Source organism: Pteronotus mesoamericanus, unplaced genomic scaffold (genome assembly GCF_021234165.1).
Source record: "Pteronotus mesoamericanus isolate MK-2021 breed Mesoamerican mustached bat unplaced genomic scaffold, CSHL_Meso_final contig_50, whole genome shotgun sequence".
Lineage (NCBI taxonomy): Eukaryota > Metazoa > Chordata > Mammalia > Chiroptera > Mormoopidae > Pteronotus > Pteronotus mesoamericanus.
Window position 1 is genome coordinate 5130080 of NW_026555186.1, and position 17280 is coordinate 5147359.

The 17280-nt window shown below is 44.2% G+C and overlaps 1 protein-coding gene across 3 annotated transcripts in view; it reads left to right on the forward strand.

The window, feature by feature from the left end:
* RETREG1 (reticulophagy regulator 1) overlaps positions 1 to 17280 on the forward strand; it is a 114115-nt gene that overhangs the window by 66420 nt on the left and 30415 nt on the right. Inside the window, exon 1 of one of the 3 annotated variants that reach the window (XM_054578312.1) lies at positions 11546 to 11967. The exons of 1 other annotated variant lie outside the window; for it this stretch is intronic. In XM_054578312.1, coding sequence (XP_054434287.1) covers positions 11933 to 11967 — 35 coding nt within the window. In that variant the 5' untranslated portion in view covers positions 11546 to 11932. Of the gene's footprint in view, positions 1 to 11545; positions 11968 to 17280 lie in introns of those variants that run through there. One more of the 3 variants, XM_054578313.1, reaches the window with a different exon arrangement.

Sequence of the window (17280 nt, forward strand, 5' to 3'; positions counted from 1 at the left end):
GTGATTTTATTGTCTAATTAAAAATCCAAAGTCAAGTTTGACATAGAAAGTGCACATTGATTAGGAATCAGCAGACCAAGAGCAGCATCTGGCGGCGTGACTCCGCTGTGAGAGCCAATGATGGTGTGTGTGGCATTGCCATGGTTTGATGCTAAAAGTGGGTACAGGTTAAGAAGCCAAGTCTCGTTTCCATTTTTAACCTGCGGACTTCCTCTAGTACTCAAAATAGGAAAGAAACATGAAAGACAAGGACGGATCGCACACGTGGAAAGGAAATTTGAACTTGGTTTCTATCTGGGTATTTTTATCAGAGTGAGGGGGGCAATGGCTTGTCATGGCTTCCAGAGGAATGCACTGGTGGCAGCTCAGGTGAGCACACAGCTCATCTCCGAGGACACAACTCACAGCATCTGAAACACCACGGGGGAGCATGTGCAACGCCCTGGCTTGCGCACATCCCTGGAGATGGACACGCCTGTGCTGCCCAGGCCCTGTGCTGGGCCACCTCCTTCAGCTTCTGGGTTCAGACCTGGTGTTGCCCGGTGGCTGGTGCTGATGTAGGGTGGGAAGGGCATGAGGCAGGTAGTCTTAGAGGGGACCAGGTGCACTGTGGTTAACACCGAGCTCGGCTGGAGAGTGTCGACTGGCCAGCGTTGGGCAGGTCTAGTGGAGCAGTGCCAACAGAGAGAAGGGGCCTCTCTCGGTCTCTTATGGGGTTCGAGGAGGAGTCCTTGGTGAGTTCAGCATGGGAAACAACCGGCTTGGGGCTGGAAAAATTTGAGCAATAAAATCAATAACATAGCACTGGGTTATAGCCCAAACTGTAAGTCCTTCTGAGTCCACTTAAGTCCTTACTGACATAAATGACTGAGTAAATAAGTAAATGAGGGAGGGAGGGGAGACAGCTCTTTCTCTCAGAAAAGGTCTGAATAATGGATGTGGCTACGTCCCCATTTAGGAGGTGGAGCTGTGTCCGTAGGGGCCACGTCCCTGCCCCGTTGAGGTGGTTGGACTTATACTTGTCCTCAAAGGCTGGAGTATGGAAAGGGGGAAATAGTGACTTGGCAGTGGAGGAACCTGGCAAACGCTACTTTATCCAAATGATCAGCTTAACATGACCAGCAAGAGGGCATGTGGCTGTCACGGACCCCCTGACATGATGTGATGAGAAGGATCCTTCAGCTCTGTGGTCTTCTTCCCCCAAACCCGTAACCTCAGTCTACTCGGAGAAAAACAAAATAAATTCTGACTAAGGGACATTCTGCAGAACACCTGATACCTAGGCAATACTCCTCAAAACTGTCAAGGTCATGAAACCAAGGCAAGACCGAGCAACTCTCAGACCACAGTAGAGTAAGGAGATACAGCGACTGATTGCAGTGTGATGCCATGCATGGGATCCTGGAAGAGGTGAAGGACGTTACTGAAAAAAGCTAGTGAAACACCAAGTCTGGAGTTCAGTTCACAGTAACGGACCAATGTCGGTTTTAGTGTTCACAAACACGGTGGTAATGCGAGATGCCAAGTAACCTAGCGGAAACTAGATGAGGGGTATACAGGAGGCCTCTGTACTACCTTTGTAACTGTTCTATAAGCCTAAAAGTATTACAAAACAAAACATTTATTAAAAATACAGCAAGTTTGCCCTGGCTGATGTGGCTCAGTGGATTGAGCGCCAGGCTGCAACCCGAAAGGTACGCGCTTCAATTCTTGGTCAGGGCACATGCCTGGGTTGTGGGCCAGGTCCCCAGCTGGGGGCATGAGAGAGGCAACCGATTGATGCGTCTCTCGCACATCAGCGTTTCTTACCCTTCCTTTCTCTCTCACTTCCTCTCTCTCTAAAAGTAAATAAAATCTTAAAAATAATCAAGTTTATTATGCTTATCGGAGAGAGGTGCCCAATGCTGGAGGAAACCCTCACGAGGAATTATTGTGGAGGCAGGAAATCGGGGATTCGCTCCCATCGGTCTCATTGGGCCCAGGCTGTCTTCTAAGGCTCTTCAGGGTTCATGCTTTGGATTTGTTTCATTCTATTTTCAAAGCCATTGCTTTTTGCTGTTCATGGAAGGGGTTTTACCCTGATAGGAATGAAGTCACTTATGAAACACAAACACCTTCCAGTTGCTATTAGTGTATTGTTTGGAACCCTGAGGTGGCATGAGGAGATACACCATGTTTTTGAGAGGCCACATTTATTTTATTAGACAGACAGACAGACAGACAGACAGACAGTGGTTAGGAAATAAGGAGGCCCAGACTATTAGGTTACTTGGAGGACCTGCCGTCCTGCTCGTAGCAGTTATGAGTTCTCTTAAGTCAAGACCCTCTGCTTCCCCACTTATCATGATCAGCAGATGCCCAGCTCTTCTTGGAGCAAATGCTTCTAAAGGGGTTGCTTCCTCTTCGAAAATGCCTGCAGGCTGTAGGGTGCTGGTCTGGGAGCACACTTCCTCAAACACCCTTCCGGAGGGGAGGTCCTTTCAGTGTCTGAGGAAATTTCTCAGCCCCACCCAAGGCTGGGTCAGTAGGTAGAGCCAGCCAGCCAAGACCACAGTGGGGTCACGTGGGGCCAAAAAAAGGGCCAGGCAACCCGGAACCTCAAAACAAATAGGGAAATAATGATTAACTATTAAAGGCCGGCTCAGGTGCACTATCTCCATTTCGGTTTGGCTTCTCCACAAAAGACTAGGTAAAAGTATAGCCAAGAAGCAACTTATTAGGCACTATTCAGGAATGAAAAGTAATTTTTAATGCTGACCTAAGCAACATATGAAAAGACAGATCAGCATATAACAAAAGTATTGCATAATCTGTAATTAAACCGGTGGTTAACATTGCCCTCTCTCAGTCTTGCATTGTATTTTTAAGCTCTAGGGATAAGATTTGTGCCACTCTTATTCAGTCACTTGAGGCTGTTTCTAGGATCCGTGGTCTTAGAAAATTTCCATTTCCTTGTGTTCGCTAAAAGCAGTGAAGTCTGCCAGACTTCTTTTTCTCCTATGGCTATTTGTTCCAAATTTCTCAGAACCAAATATTCTTTGTTAAGAGCCTTTACCACAGAAATACACAGAGAGCCTTAGAAGAGGGCTTTACACAAGAAAGCAAACAAGGTTATTCAGTAGCAGGTGTGTTCTGTGGAGGGAAGCTTGAACCAATGGTAACCTTTGGGCCCCTAGGGAATTGGATTTCTACCAGTGCCTGTACTTCTGCTGGGGTTTTATAGAAGATTTTTTGGCAGGGGAGGAGGTTGAGAGGAAGAAGAGAAAGAAATTGGCTCGGTACAGAAGCATATCAACTCTGTTTTAAGGAGGGAAGGAATGAGGAAGTTAAGTAGGGACAAAACTAGTCACAGGTGACTACAGGGCCTGGGCATGGGGTGGTTGTCACAAACAAGAGTTCGCAGGGACCATGTTTAGTGCAAAGAAATAGGTCTCAGTGAATGCAGGGTAGAATACGAAACAAGCCAGCAAAGGAGGGTGATGTGGTGATGTTCCGCAGGAAGCCTGAGCACCTGGCTCGTTTCATGTAGTCCTTCCTTAAGCAGCTGCTAAATGGCCCCTTTTTCCTCTCCACGTTTCCCGGGGCTACTCCTGTTCTCTGAATGCCACTTGCTGCTCTTCTCCTTCGCCATTACCCACCCTTCCTGCTGTGAATGCGCTGAGTGAGAGGGCAGACAGGTTATTTGTGGTGTTTGCATTCTGCTTCAGGGATTCAAGTTGCCGTTAACTTCTAAATACCACAGTTTTAAAATTCCCAACGTATAATGAACTTTCATTAAGAGATATATTTGATTGGAAAGCTAGGACATCAAAAAGCCCCCCCTAGAGACCAGCATGGCAGGTGCCGCTGGTACAGGGTGCACCTCGGAGGCGACTGAGCCTGTTACGATGCTCCCTGACAGCCTCTCTGCCGCCCCGGTCCCTCTCCACACCTCGACCCCCTTTCCCCACCTGTCATTGTCCAGCTCTTCTCCCATGTTTCTGTCCTTCCCCTCCTGGACTTCTCACCTCCGCCAGCCTGTCTCGCTTCCCCAGGATCTCTTGGGCTGTCCTCATTCTGTCCAACCCATACTTTTCAAAACAGCTTCAACAGCTCCCTTTGGGAGGTGGGGAGTAGGTGAGGTGTAGCACGAACGGGGTGGGAAAGGTATGGGAGGCACTCACTGGCCAAACTGAGTAGTCTGTGGCGAAGATCTGGTTCTAGGTGGTGGTCCCCACGAAGACCAAAACGAATTTTGTGACAAGACACGACAATCCAGGACATATTAACAAAATAGAAGTTTTGACAAATAGTGGAAGGAAAATGGTGACGTATTAGGTTACCTTACAGTTTATGACCCAAACAGGTACACTGGTGAGAGTGAAAGGGGTCTGTATTAATTAGGCCAGGAGAGGAGGTGCAACTGGGGGGTGTCCCAGGCTGGGAAATAGGGTGGCAACAGCGGTACAGAAAAAGGGAGGAGGAGGTTGACCAGGAAGCTGAGGGCCAGGGGGCCTTGGAGAGGCTCTGTGTGTGGGTTTTAGAGCACCGGATGAAAAGAGATTTGAGGAAAACAGTCCATGTGCAAAGCTTTAAAAAGATAAAATGAGTAACTGAGTTGAATCTGTCCTAATTATCATGGGGAGAAACTGCGAAAAAGTTTTCCAGTTCGTCATGTTGGCTGTTCAGATGATCTGGGTCATCTGAACAGTTTCCCAGCAAGTCTAGGTTTCCAAGTGCCCAGTTCAGGGGCTGCCTCATGGAGGAGTGAGGCCATGTTTCAGGGCTCTGCCCCCATTAAAACCAAGGAACTCTTTTTGACTATTGGCATAACATAGAATTTAGGGGGTGGTGGAAAGCTTTTATTGCTTTGAAAGCCATCAATCTAGGACAAGTCTCAATAGGATTCCATCCACTAGAAAGGAGAGGGGACCATCTCTCAGTAGTGTGGCACGTGGTGATAATTCATTAGACCTGTCAGTATCAAATGCATCATTCACACCATGTACATACCCGGTCATTTGATCCTTTGATTTTTATTTTAAGCTAAGAGGGGAAAAAAAGATGTCCTTTTCCACTTTGTTCCAGAAATATACGGACTTTGATACTAGTTCCATACCCTTATTCTGCTTTTGCAAAGTGAATAATATACAGTCTGAATTTTTGTGGGAAACAAATTCTCTGTTGGCAACATCGAAAGTCATTGGTGGGATTGAAAAGGTAGGGAGAGGACTTCTTGGACTACTGAGGCAACGGGTCGGGGAGGGCTTGCTCTGGTTTCCTTTCTCTCATTCTTTCAGCCAACACGTCTCTTCTATGGAATAGCTAACTCCCCAAAGGCAGGACTCCTACTAGTGGGGCCTGAATGAAAAATTATGATGCCCAGTACCCCTGAAGGCCTTGTTTCCAAGGTGAAAGAGCAGGGATTTTTTTCTGATGGGAAGCCACAGAAAAAAGTCTCCCCTTCCATTTAAGAGTAAGCCTTTTCTTTTCCTTTCCTTTCTTTTCTTTTTTCTTTTCTTTTCTTTTCTTTTCTTTTCTTTTCTTTTCTTTTCTTAGAACATCTTTTTTTCCTATCATGAGAGCAACAATAAGGTTTTTTTTTTGTATTTTAAGAACATTTTTTTCTTATCATAAAACAGTTTATATTTGTTGCTCAAATACAGAAAATACAGCGAAGCAAAAAGAATACAATTGGAAAATATGCATGATTTCCTTAAGCCAGAGAAGTAAGCCATGATTAACACCTCAGGTTAAGTCCTTTCTAATGCTCTTCTTTTCTCTTCTTTCCCTCCCCTCCCTTCCTGCCCTTCCCCTCACCTCCTCTCCTCCACCCCCGCCCCATCCTCTCCCCCTCTTCATCCTCCTAGTTTCCCTTTCTTTGTATATATCTTTCCAGATATTTTCATTAATATATAATTATATATTTATATGACCACAGACCCCTAGTTAGGGCCTGTGGCTGTGATGGAGAGAAGACAGAGGTTAGGACCTAGAAGCTGTGTGGTGGGATTTCTGGGAGAAATATTTGTGGATATGTTTGTGGGCTGAGGGGAAAGAGCCAGTAGAATTCCGGAGGGTGATGTCTTGGCAAGAAGAAGGTGGGGTCATTGGTGGTACAAACTGGAGAAGGGAGGAGGGGAGGGCCTTGACAAAGTTACTTTGGGGTCTTGTTCTTGTTTTCAGAGGGTGGAGGGAAGGTAAGATGGAGGAGGTTTTAGGTGGATCGGGGGCGGGGGGCAGCGAGCCGCTGCGGGAGTGAACATTCAGCGGACCCTTCGCAGTGTTGTCAGGTTGACTGCCTTTTATAATCTCTACCCCCTTCCTTTTGGATTAAAAGCACTTCCAGAAATGTTTTTTGAAACAATAGGCAAGATTGTGTAATCAAGTCTCATAGTGACATTTGTTTTATGTCTAATTTAGACCAATTTTGGCCAAGAAGTAGAGAATTGAAGCTCTGGAGCTGCACAGGCCAATAGGAATATACCTGTATTTTGCTGTGTATGATGTGCACTCTCTGCCCAAGTTTTTGAGGGAAAAATTAGGATGCCCATTATACATGGTTAGTACTGATTCCGTATCTATATAAATATTTTTAATCCTTTTATTGATGCTTATGTGTTGAAAGTGTAACTCTAGAAAGCAATAACGATATCCGTATGCAAAGTAATACCCTGGAATATGATAATCAGTTTTGTTGAACTTATGATGAACTTGCAACGAAAGCAGTTTCAGCTAACAATTCAATGAAATGAAATGAAGAGCAAAGTATTGTTATCCACCGAGTTAGGTAGAAGATGCCGATTGTTATCCACTTGATTATAAAGATGATGCTGATGATTATCCACTTGATAAGAGAGGCTATGCCTATTGTTATCCACTTGATAAGATAGGTGATGCCGACATTATTACCAGAGGGTGAACAGCGGGACATTTCTCTTTGTACACTTTAGGCGGAAGAAGTTACTGGGAAATGTCAAAAAGGTTTTCGTACACTGCAAGCTTTAAGCTAAAAGTTATTAGGTGTGCTAAAAAGCCTGGCAACAGAGCTGCCGAGAGATACTTTGGACCTCTTCCCACAGAGGATGTCGTCAGATTGTGGAGGCAACAGGAGGAAAAGCTTTTTCAGATGCCAAGGCAGAAGGAGCAAAGCGCGGGAAACCTCCAGAGTGGCTGAGGTGGGGCAGGTATGAAGGCCTGGATTCTGGAGCAGCGTCAAATGGGATCTCTGTTTTGACTAAGATGATGCAAGAGGTAAAAGGACTGCATGAGAAAAAACAGTGATGATTTCTCAGGGACACCTGAATGGGGCTTTAACTTTATGAAGAGAGAAGGTTTGAGCATGAGAACACGAACCAAGCCTGCCCCAAAACTCTCAGCAGCCTATGAGGATCAAGTTTGGGGCTTTCATTCTTATGTTACCCATCTTCGAAAGACAACTTTGAGCTGTCCCAAATTGCCAATATGGATGAGGTCCCACTCACATTTGATGTGCCATCCAGCAGAACTGTGGATGTCAAAAGAGCAAAGACCGTGGCTGTTAAAACTAGTGGCCATGAGGAAACACATTTTACTGTTGTTCTTGCCTGTTGTACAGATGGGACAAAGCTACCACCTGTAATCATCTCTAAAAGAAAAATGTTTCTGAGAGAAAGACTCCAAGTGGAGCTATAGTGCATGTGCATGAAAAAGGATGAATGAAGAAGGCATCAAAATCTGGTGTAACAAAGGCTGATCCCGAAGGCCTGGAGGATTACTTAAAAAACCAGCTTTGCTTATTTTTAATCACTTCAAAGCCCATGTTACACAAAGAGCAAAAGCAATTTCAGCGGACTTGAAAACCCAACTTGCTGTAATACCTGGTGGGCTCACCATCCAACTGCAACCTCTTGATGTGTCAGTGAACAAGCCCTTTAAGGCCCTAGTGAAGACAGAGTGGACATTGTGGATGCAGTCAGCTGCTAACAATGGAACATCCGCAGGCAGGATCAAGGAAGCATCCATCGCTCAGGTCTGTGATTGGGTCCTCAGATCGTGGAACGGTGTCAAGAAGGAAGTGGTTGTGAAATCGTTTAGAAAATGCGGCAGCGGCAATACTGTGAATGGGATTGATGACAGTGAAATTTACCAGGAGGAAGAAAGTGACTCTTCAGAAGACACCAGTAATGTAGAAATCGGAGACGACGATACTTCTGATAGTGACAGTGACAAAGAGCTCTTGGCCTTCTGTGAGTGTAAATATCATACATTTGTTACCAGTACATCATTATTTATTACATAACATTTCCTGTACCATAATGTGCTCAAAAATAAATACTAAAATTCCATTATAATACAAAAAACAATTATCTAAATATAAATCAGTGAAAAATTGAATTAAAAAATTAAAACAAAAGATTTTTTTTCCTGAAAGTTTGGGCCAAAAACGTGGGTACACATTACATACAGCAAAATATGGTAATGCAGGCTACATATATAATCTAAAGTTTCTAGTAGTCAAGTTAAAAAAAAGGGAAAGGCAAATGAAACTGATTTTAATAACACATTTTATTTAACCAACTTACCCAAAATGTTATCATTTCAACATGTAGTCAATATAAAAATTAGTAATGAGATAGTTTACATACTTTTTTTCCCTACTTCGTCTTAAAAATCCGGAGCAGCCATGTTTCACCTGCTCAGTAGCCACACGCAGCTAGTGGCTGCCACGTCGGACAGTGTGGCTCTGAAGGGCCTACACAGTTTGTAGCACTGAACGCTAATAGGAGAAATAACAATGTCTCTTCTTAGGAGGTGACAGAGACTCTCTTTGGCCAAAGTCTAGGCAGCCTCCTCTGAGCTCTTTTTCAACCTTGCGTATGTCCTCAAGAACCCACTTTAGCTAGAATCCTGTCAGTAGGACTTTGAAGCAGGGTGGACGTAAGAGGTGCTCTATGGAAGTGTCTGGCCACATGAGCTTTGCCAGGATGTGTAGGCTCTGCCGTCTCTTTGGCTGGAGGAGTGGAAAGAGTGCTCAGTCCTGGAGGCAGACCCTGGCGCTGTCACCAGCAGGTCACTGAACTTTGCAGGGCCCCAGTTTCGGCGTCCGTGGCCCTTAAGGTTGCTCCCTGTCTGTATTCTTCAGGACACCTGGTGGATTGCAGGTCAGCACGGACAAGGGAACCCTTGGCCCCCCGGTCTCCTGCTGCGTCAGCCCGTTGCCTGCGCTGTGCGTGCCTTCCCTTTTCGTCCTTGCGAACGTCAGTAATTAATACAAGTATACCTAAAGGGGAGTACCGGGGGCTGGGAAGTAACTTATTTTACTTTGTTTTATGGTTTGTTATATATATTGGGGTGACATTGGTTAATAAGATTACGTAGATTTCAAGTGCACAATTTTTGATACATGAACTGTATGTTACCTTGTGTGTCTCCCACCCAAAGTCAAATCATCTTCTGTCACCGTACATTTGGCCTCATTGACCCTTTACTTCCCCCACCCTTTTCCCTCTGGTCACCACCATACTGTTGTCTGTGTCTGTTAGTTTTTATTTGTTTTTCTTGTTTGAAGCAAGTCACTTAAGAATGCATGAAAGAGTGCTCAAAGGAATTATTTCAGTACATACAGCGTCTGGCACAAATAGCGTCCCTTTTTTATTACAAACTCTTCTATTACAAAATCATAAGCATGTAATCTTTGTACCTTAACAGTATCACACTCAAGCACACTATATGACATTTTAGGTGAAATGTTCAAATTAAAACTATGAATTATGACACCTATATTCTTATCCTACCAGTCATACTCAAGCAGGCATTACTTCTGCCAGGCCCTGTATTTCATGGTAGTTAATGGGCGGTTCACCTGTTAAACAGCACTGGTCAGTTACTGCCCTTTAAAATGGAGAGGCAGATTTCAGGGATGTATTCAATTCTGTAGTAACCAGCAGCCAAGTTCAGCAACAGCAACACTCAGATAGTCAAGAAATAGTAAAATAGGAGCTTAGGAGAGCAAAATGTAAAATTAATGGGAAGGAATTATCAGAACTGAGATCAGAGAATTAGTGTTTTTTTGTTGATAAGGGTAAATAAAAGTGCAGCAATATTCTCACTGGTATTTTCAGTGCTTCTACTTTTCATTTCTTTAAACCTGAAATGTCTAACAACAAAGCCCATTGCTTCATCCCTGAGAGGCTTCTGCACAACCTGATCTTCAGAAGTCTGCTTATGACTGTTTTCTTTCAAGGTCAATGGTATTTGAGTTTTGTGTTCAAGTATTTGGACCAACTTAACCTTAGACTTTGAGGTTGAAAAGTTTAGATCTTGTATGAAATATTAAAGAAATATCTCCAATTGTGACATGCATATCACAAAGTAGCTAATACTATCAAAAGAAAGCAGATTCTGTTGTTTCAACTTTTCGATTCTTTAATGCTCTAGAAATCACTTTGACACATTGTGATTTCTGTAAAATACACATTAGCTATAGGATTAGCATATTGCTAGGATTAGCTATATGACAGTGGAGTACAGGCATTTAAAAAAAAGTTATAGTTTCTTAATAATTAGATCTTGCTAACTGCCTTATTAACATTAACTATCAGAAGAACAAAATGGTTTCAAGTTTTTGTGCAAAGCTTTTAGGATATATTCATAAAGGTATCTCAGTAATATTTCTCTGGTCCTTTTTTTTTTCTTTAAATGAGGAAGGAGCTATACTTTCTATTTTTAAATTGAAATGTGTTTTACATTGACCTATGACATTATGTTAGTTTTAGGTGCACAACATAATGATTCAATATTTGCAAATATTATGAAATGATCACCACAGTAAGTCTTGTTAACGTCTGCCACCACACAGTTAAAATTTTTTTTTCTTGTGATGAGAACTTTTATCTACTCTCAGCAGCTATCAAGTATACAATACAATTTTAACCGAGGTCACCATTTCCATGACTTGTATTTTTTAAATGGAAATTTGTACATTTTGATTACCTATGTAAAAACTTTTCTCCTAGCTTTTTGGTAAAAGTGGAATTGAAGTGATTTTTGTCCTGCTCTTAGAAGTTGCAGCAAATGAGGGTACCTAGCAATTGATGACTCCTACGTAGTGATGAGCCAAGCTATGAAAACATCTCCGGCTGGGCCCGGCCCGGGCCGGTGCCGCCTGCTCCCTGAGGACTGAGGGGAGGCCTGTGGGAGGGACCATGCTGCCGAGGGAACACGGGGGCTCATGTTTGTGTACAACTGATTCTGAGTTGAGCAATCCAAACGGCCCAACGAAACATTTTCATGCAAAACAGCATCCCTCAAGACACACTAGTTTATTGGGGGTTTTGTTTTGTTTTGTTTTTGAGTGAGAGCTCTTTTGCTGAGTGGCTGAGTGTTCTCAGAACAAACAAACCTCTCAGAGCTCTGGCACGTCCAGCCCGTTTCGCTCTCCGCCCTCCGGCTCCCTCCTGTGAGCTAGAGATCCGATAGCCCAGGCTGAGGTTCCAAGCTCCCCGTGGCCACGCGCACCTCCCCACCCCCCCAGTTCGGTGGGGTGGCTGTCCATGCCAGGAAAGAAAAGGAAAGAGAAAGGGTAGGCAGGCCGAGCGAAGTCCTCCCAATAAAGGTTAATAGCTGGTGGTGACAGCTTCTCACACGACTGGACAGAAAATGCTGGGCAGCTGGGCCGTGCTTGCCCCCAGCTGCCTGTCACGGTACTGGGAGTAAGAGGTGACCTATTTATTTTTAGAAGGGCACAGTCATAACAACTCAGCTCTTAGCTTCATTCAAGGCAGGCAGGCGCTTTGGGAGTTTGGAAGCACCTACTTTCTGAGTAAGGGAGGAGTGCTTTTTTTTCCAAAAAGGAAAGAACTGGACTACTGGCTTGTTTTCTTCCTGATAGTCGTTAGAGTGGAGAAGAAGCCACTGTGGCACAGACGTGCTGCGGCCGCCCCCACAGTGCTGGTGCTTGCAAAGGGCAGAGATGCCTGAAGCTGAGTGCTTGGGGCCAGACAAAAGGTAATGCCGATGTATCTTTACTTCTTTTTGAGCCCATTTCATTTGCCAGGTATCTTTCATTTGCTAGTTGTCTTTTTAAGAATAGTATGACTAGTCTAAATGGAAATTTAAAAAAAAAATTAGACTGCAGTCCTTTAATTCCAGGAAACTGTGGTTTTTTTTTTTTTTTTTTTTTTTTACCATGGAGAGAAACATAAAATGAACTTAAAATATCCTTTGAAACATGAAAATAAGTGTTTTTCTTTAATGGGGAAATGACGGTGTGAAATTTTGAAAAGTATTTTTCCCTACACTATGTAAAGTCTACTTGAATTTTTGATGTTTTTTTTTAACTTGAGATGATAGTTCCTGGGAACCTAAGCTAGTGAACATTTTGTGAAGTATTTGCATGTTTAAGACTTGTCGAACATTTCTAAGGGTTAACTCTTAGACCAATATACCAATTTTGATATTACAACGCTTTTTTAACCACTGTTCTTATCTTTGAAAATGTGGTCAGTTTAAGCCCTTATGCAGGGCATTAACTGTATCAGTATTTTTACTAATATAAGCTCTAAGAAGGGAGGACAGAGATAGGAAAGGAAACAGGCAGTTATTCTTATTAGTATGAGCATAACTTGTGCCCATGCTGAAGGTCTCCATTTCTAACCGCATTGCTATATTAACAAAATTTGTATGAATCAGCTTCATTGGCATTCTAATTAGGGTCATGGAAATTAAGATATGAAGAAGTAGAAAGAAAAGAAAACAGAAACAAGCTCATAGCTACAAAGGACGAACTGATGGCTGCCAGCTGGGAGGGGGTTGAGAGGCTGGGTGCAGAAGGTAAAGGGATTAAGAAGTGCAAATTGGCAGTTACACAATAGTCATGGGATGTAAAGCACAGCACAGGGAACATAGTAATATCGTGGCGACTGCGTATGGTGCCAGGCGGTGCGGGACTTGTTGGGATGGTCCCTTCATAAGCTACATAGATGACTGACCACTATGCTGTATACCTGACACTAATATAATAATGAACTGTGATTGAAAAAAAATTTTAAGTTGTTAAAAAAGGAAAGGTGACCACAATTAGTGGTCAAGGAAGGTGGAGGGGGGTAGCTCTCTAGGAACAGGAGTGCCAGATACTTTTGTTGTCCATGGTGTTCTTTTCTTTGAGATAAGCAGCCCTTTTCAGCCATAATTATATGGTTTTGTGTGTGTGTGTGTGTGTGTGTGTGTGTGTGTTGGTTATAATGAGTTGTAATTGTGTCCTTAAAAACGACTTCTGTCTCTCATCTTCTAGGTTTTATTTTCTTTCAGATTTCTTCCCAGTACATCAAAAGGAGACATTAACTTGACACTTAATTCCATAAGGAAACAGGTTTTTTTAATAAAATGAGGCACTAAATCAAGGACTTCAAAAGGGCATTTATGAAAGTGCCTAGATTCAGGACATGGACATGCTAACTCGTTAAGAAGACATTTTAGATGAATGTAAAGGCAGTTTCGGTTTTGAGATGATGGGGTCGACCTACCTGTATGGTGTGCGTCTCCGCTGCCATTGCCTCCGAAATCAGGACTTGCTCTTTTCCTCTTAGTATCTTGGCGTTCCCACCAGCTCCCTGACAGGCATTTGCACAGAATAGGTATTCTAAATAAATCCTTGTTGAAGGAGATGTACATATAGACCATTTTAATACTTGCAGGGAATATCTAAGGGGCCTGATCATTGTAGAGACTGAAGAGAGAGATTTGGCAAAAATGTAATCATCATCACAATTAAGTAGTAATTAATTGTGGGTAATTATACATATTTTGAACTAACAGTTTGTGATGTACACTAAACATAAGATGGTTTTCTAAGAATCACTGGTTACAAAGGATGAACAGACAAGAAGGAGAAAAAATATACATATATAAATAATTATTATTACTAAAGACTGATGATATATTTGCTGAAAATAGGGAAGTCCCTCTCACTCCTTTGAAGTAATGCAGCCCTGCTTCCCTTTTTATTTCGATGCTCTGACTGCCTGCTCTTAACAGTTTGTGGCTTCCTACACAATAAACTTTGCTTTGCTTTATATGTTCCCTCTCCCCTGCCCCCCAATCTGTGCAGAAAATTAGAAAGGGCACTCTGGACAAGGTGAATGTTTAGGGCTAGGCTAGAAATAAAATATTACATTCGAGAGGGAATTTTGCTTGTGCTAAATTTGAGATTAAATGCCACTGGACGACTCCCTCAGTGCCACGTCTAAAAGAGAAATGACTGTTATAAGTGGCGGGCCTGCTGACAACACTTGTGCTCAGGGCCACGGCTGAGTCTCACATGCAGACTTCTTCATGTTACCTCGGTCCCATTTTGGAATTTGGTGACCTGAATTGCTCTGTAACGGGCAGTGAGCTAAATTGGAACGAAGTGTGTTAAACTAGTGGAAACCAAATGATGGGGAGCTTCATTAGTGTCGGGGTGTGCGCCGTAGGCCCCGTGCCTGATTGCTTCGTGCACTCGTGATTGATGGCTCTGAGGCTGCAGTTATACTCACTGAACGCACAGAGGTGTACACAGCTGCCTGGGACGGGAGGGCGCCCGAGGAGAGACCGTCTTCTTTGCTGTTTACCTCATTGCCAGAAAGAAACACTCTGATAATAACCTCCAAAGGCTCCGTCCCCATTTCAAGGTCAAGAGGTGAGGGGAGAGGGTGTGAAGGAACACCATTCTGAAGCAGGATGAGGAGGGCAGAAACCCAAGCAGGAAGGTAAAGAAGAAGGAAAAAGGTGGAGGCAGTGCCTGGGGAACCTAGCAGGATCAAGAAATACGAGGATAATTAGACCCTGGCCAGAGGCCTGGTTCTGCGTGGTCCCTTGTGCCACCTGATCTGGGGCTTCACCATGGAGGTCGCCGTGCAGGCCCTCGCTGTGGTCCGAACCTGGGTGGAGGCATGTGGACAGGTGAACCATTCCCCATTCCAGCTGCCAGCAGCAGGTATGGATCCCAGGCTACCAGGACCGAGCTCAGCACAAGTCTTATAGAAGCACTTCGCACCAGGCCTTCGTGTCCACACTTCGCTCTGCACGTGTTCATCCACGCGGCCCCGAAGCCAGGCGCTGTGCCGCCTGGTGGGGTGAGGGTGAGGGCCCGCTCTCATGGAGCTATGGTCTGAGTGGGGGATACAGACACTTAAGATAAAAAATAACAAGGTTATTTCGGATAATAAGGGCTAAATCATTTTAAATGGTAATGTGGGCCGCACGTGTGGTATGAGAGAAGTCCAGGGGCCTCTCCAAGGAGGCGAGTGGAGAGGTATAGCAGAACCTGTGGTTGCACCTTCTGTAATGAACGGGGGGCTGGCCCCTGGGGAGGGGAAGCCCTGGCTGTAGCATTCGTTGATTCCTTTTCAGGACATGCACACGATGTCCCTGAAAGTGGAGCTGGGCAAGAGGCACAAAATTGGTTCTGGGAAGCCTGTGGGGGTTAGTTCCAGCTCCCAGTGCCTGTGCATTGATTACAAGGGTTAGTGTTTAATTCTAACGCTGCTGCATCTTCTTCCTGGATACATCTCCAAGTTTTATGAACCATGCGGTTGTTGAAGGTTTATTTTTCTTCCGCCATCCAACATAGTCTTGGAAAATGTCTCTCAGTCATAGAAAATGTTTACCACTTTCGAAATCCTCCTTTGACTCAGCTGGGCTAATATTTGAAATTGATTAAGAACTTCGAGAACACCACAGTCTGTCCTTGCTCCTGGAGTTTGTTTGTGTGCAGTGTATTAATCACCAATTAACAAGCAGCATGCTTCCCAAACCTGTGGAGCTCCCGAAGTCCCTGTGAAAGCTAATGTTTATTTTATAAGCACAGGTGACTAATTTTTTTGCCATCCCTAAAATGTGATGAAGTCTCTTTGGTTTCCAGTACCAAAGGAAGGCTACAGCTGCTGTGTGCTGGATCGTGGAAGGGGCTGTTCCACGGCTGCCAGCAGAAGCTGCCCCTACAGAGGAAAAGTCATTGTGTGGGCTTCCCTTACTCTCAGACCTTTGTCCCTTCATGGGCAACTCTGTGTCTAGATCTATCCGGTTGTCTTATTCTTCTCTTTATGTAAATCTGGGTCGCATAGAAGATATGGGAACTCAAGGGCTCACCCGAGGAGCAAATCTCGTACACAGTATTGTTTTCCCACTGAAAGATGTTATAGTGGTTCATTCGGGGGAAATAAAAACAGTATAGGAAAAAATGAATATAACGAAGAAATGACCAACCATCATCTTACTGCCCTGAAATAATACTGGGATATTTTGTTTACAAGTATTTCTTGGACTTTTTTTTGGGCAAATCTACAATAATTATATATGATACATGCAATTTTGTATGCTGCTTTTTTGTTTTTCTCCCTCATGAACATTTCCCAATGACCGCTAACATTAGGAAGCATTTTTTTATGCCTGCAAAATATTCTGTCCTTTGGATTTGCCCACATACATTGTTACTGTATTATTGATTTGCCATATAAATGAGAGTGAGATACACCACTTAATTTTTCTAATTAGGGAATGATTCAGCCAAAAGGTGTCAATACGAACTGCCAGGCCCCTAAGGCCACCCGTGGTCTAATCCTTGTGAGTACCCCGATTACAGTCATGACGTGTGAAAGGTCCTCAGTGTGTCCGCTCTGCCTAGATGGCGCCTCAACCGGAGTCAGTGCAGAATCGCCCAGGGCATGCCTGGTGGGTCTGGTCTGGATGTGCACGTGTTCTTCCTGTTTGGACCAGCACCATGAGGGGTGTGTGTTTGGCTCACGTTATTTTCACCCTTTGTAGCATTGCTTTAACCCAATCCCTTGTGGGTGTTAGGCCGCAGGCCTGTGCTTTGTGGGTTTACCTCTTCGAGCAGGAAGCAAGGATGCCTGCCCAGTGCAGATGACAGTGAGCCGAGTATCCACAGGAGCAAGTTCAGGTTCAGGACTTGTGTGCATCTCTTGTCCAGTTGGTTTGTTTTAATTTATGAGCACCGTGAATCTTTTAAATGATCTTATTTCCATCTCTAATGTAGCCCTTTGGGAGGTAAAAAGACAGCTCACCTCTAGCAAGTATATGGAACCCTCTGGAATATACTTTTGTGTGCTCTTCTGCCCCTGGGCTTATTTTCTTTCCCATCAGGCCCTTCAGTGCCATTCCCTGGTAGGGCCACCCCCTCCCCCTGTGGCTGTGATGGCTGTGTACTGAGGCCCCCAGCTGAGAGACCCAGTGTGGGATGATACCCACCGCAGGCTCTGCCTCCAAGCTGTGGGCCCTGGGGTGAGGCTGTATGTGCTGGATGAAGGGGCGCCACTTCTA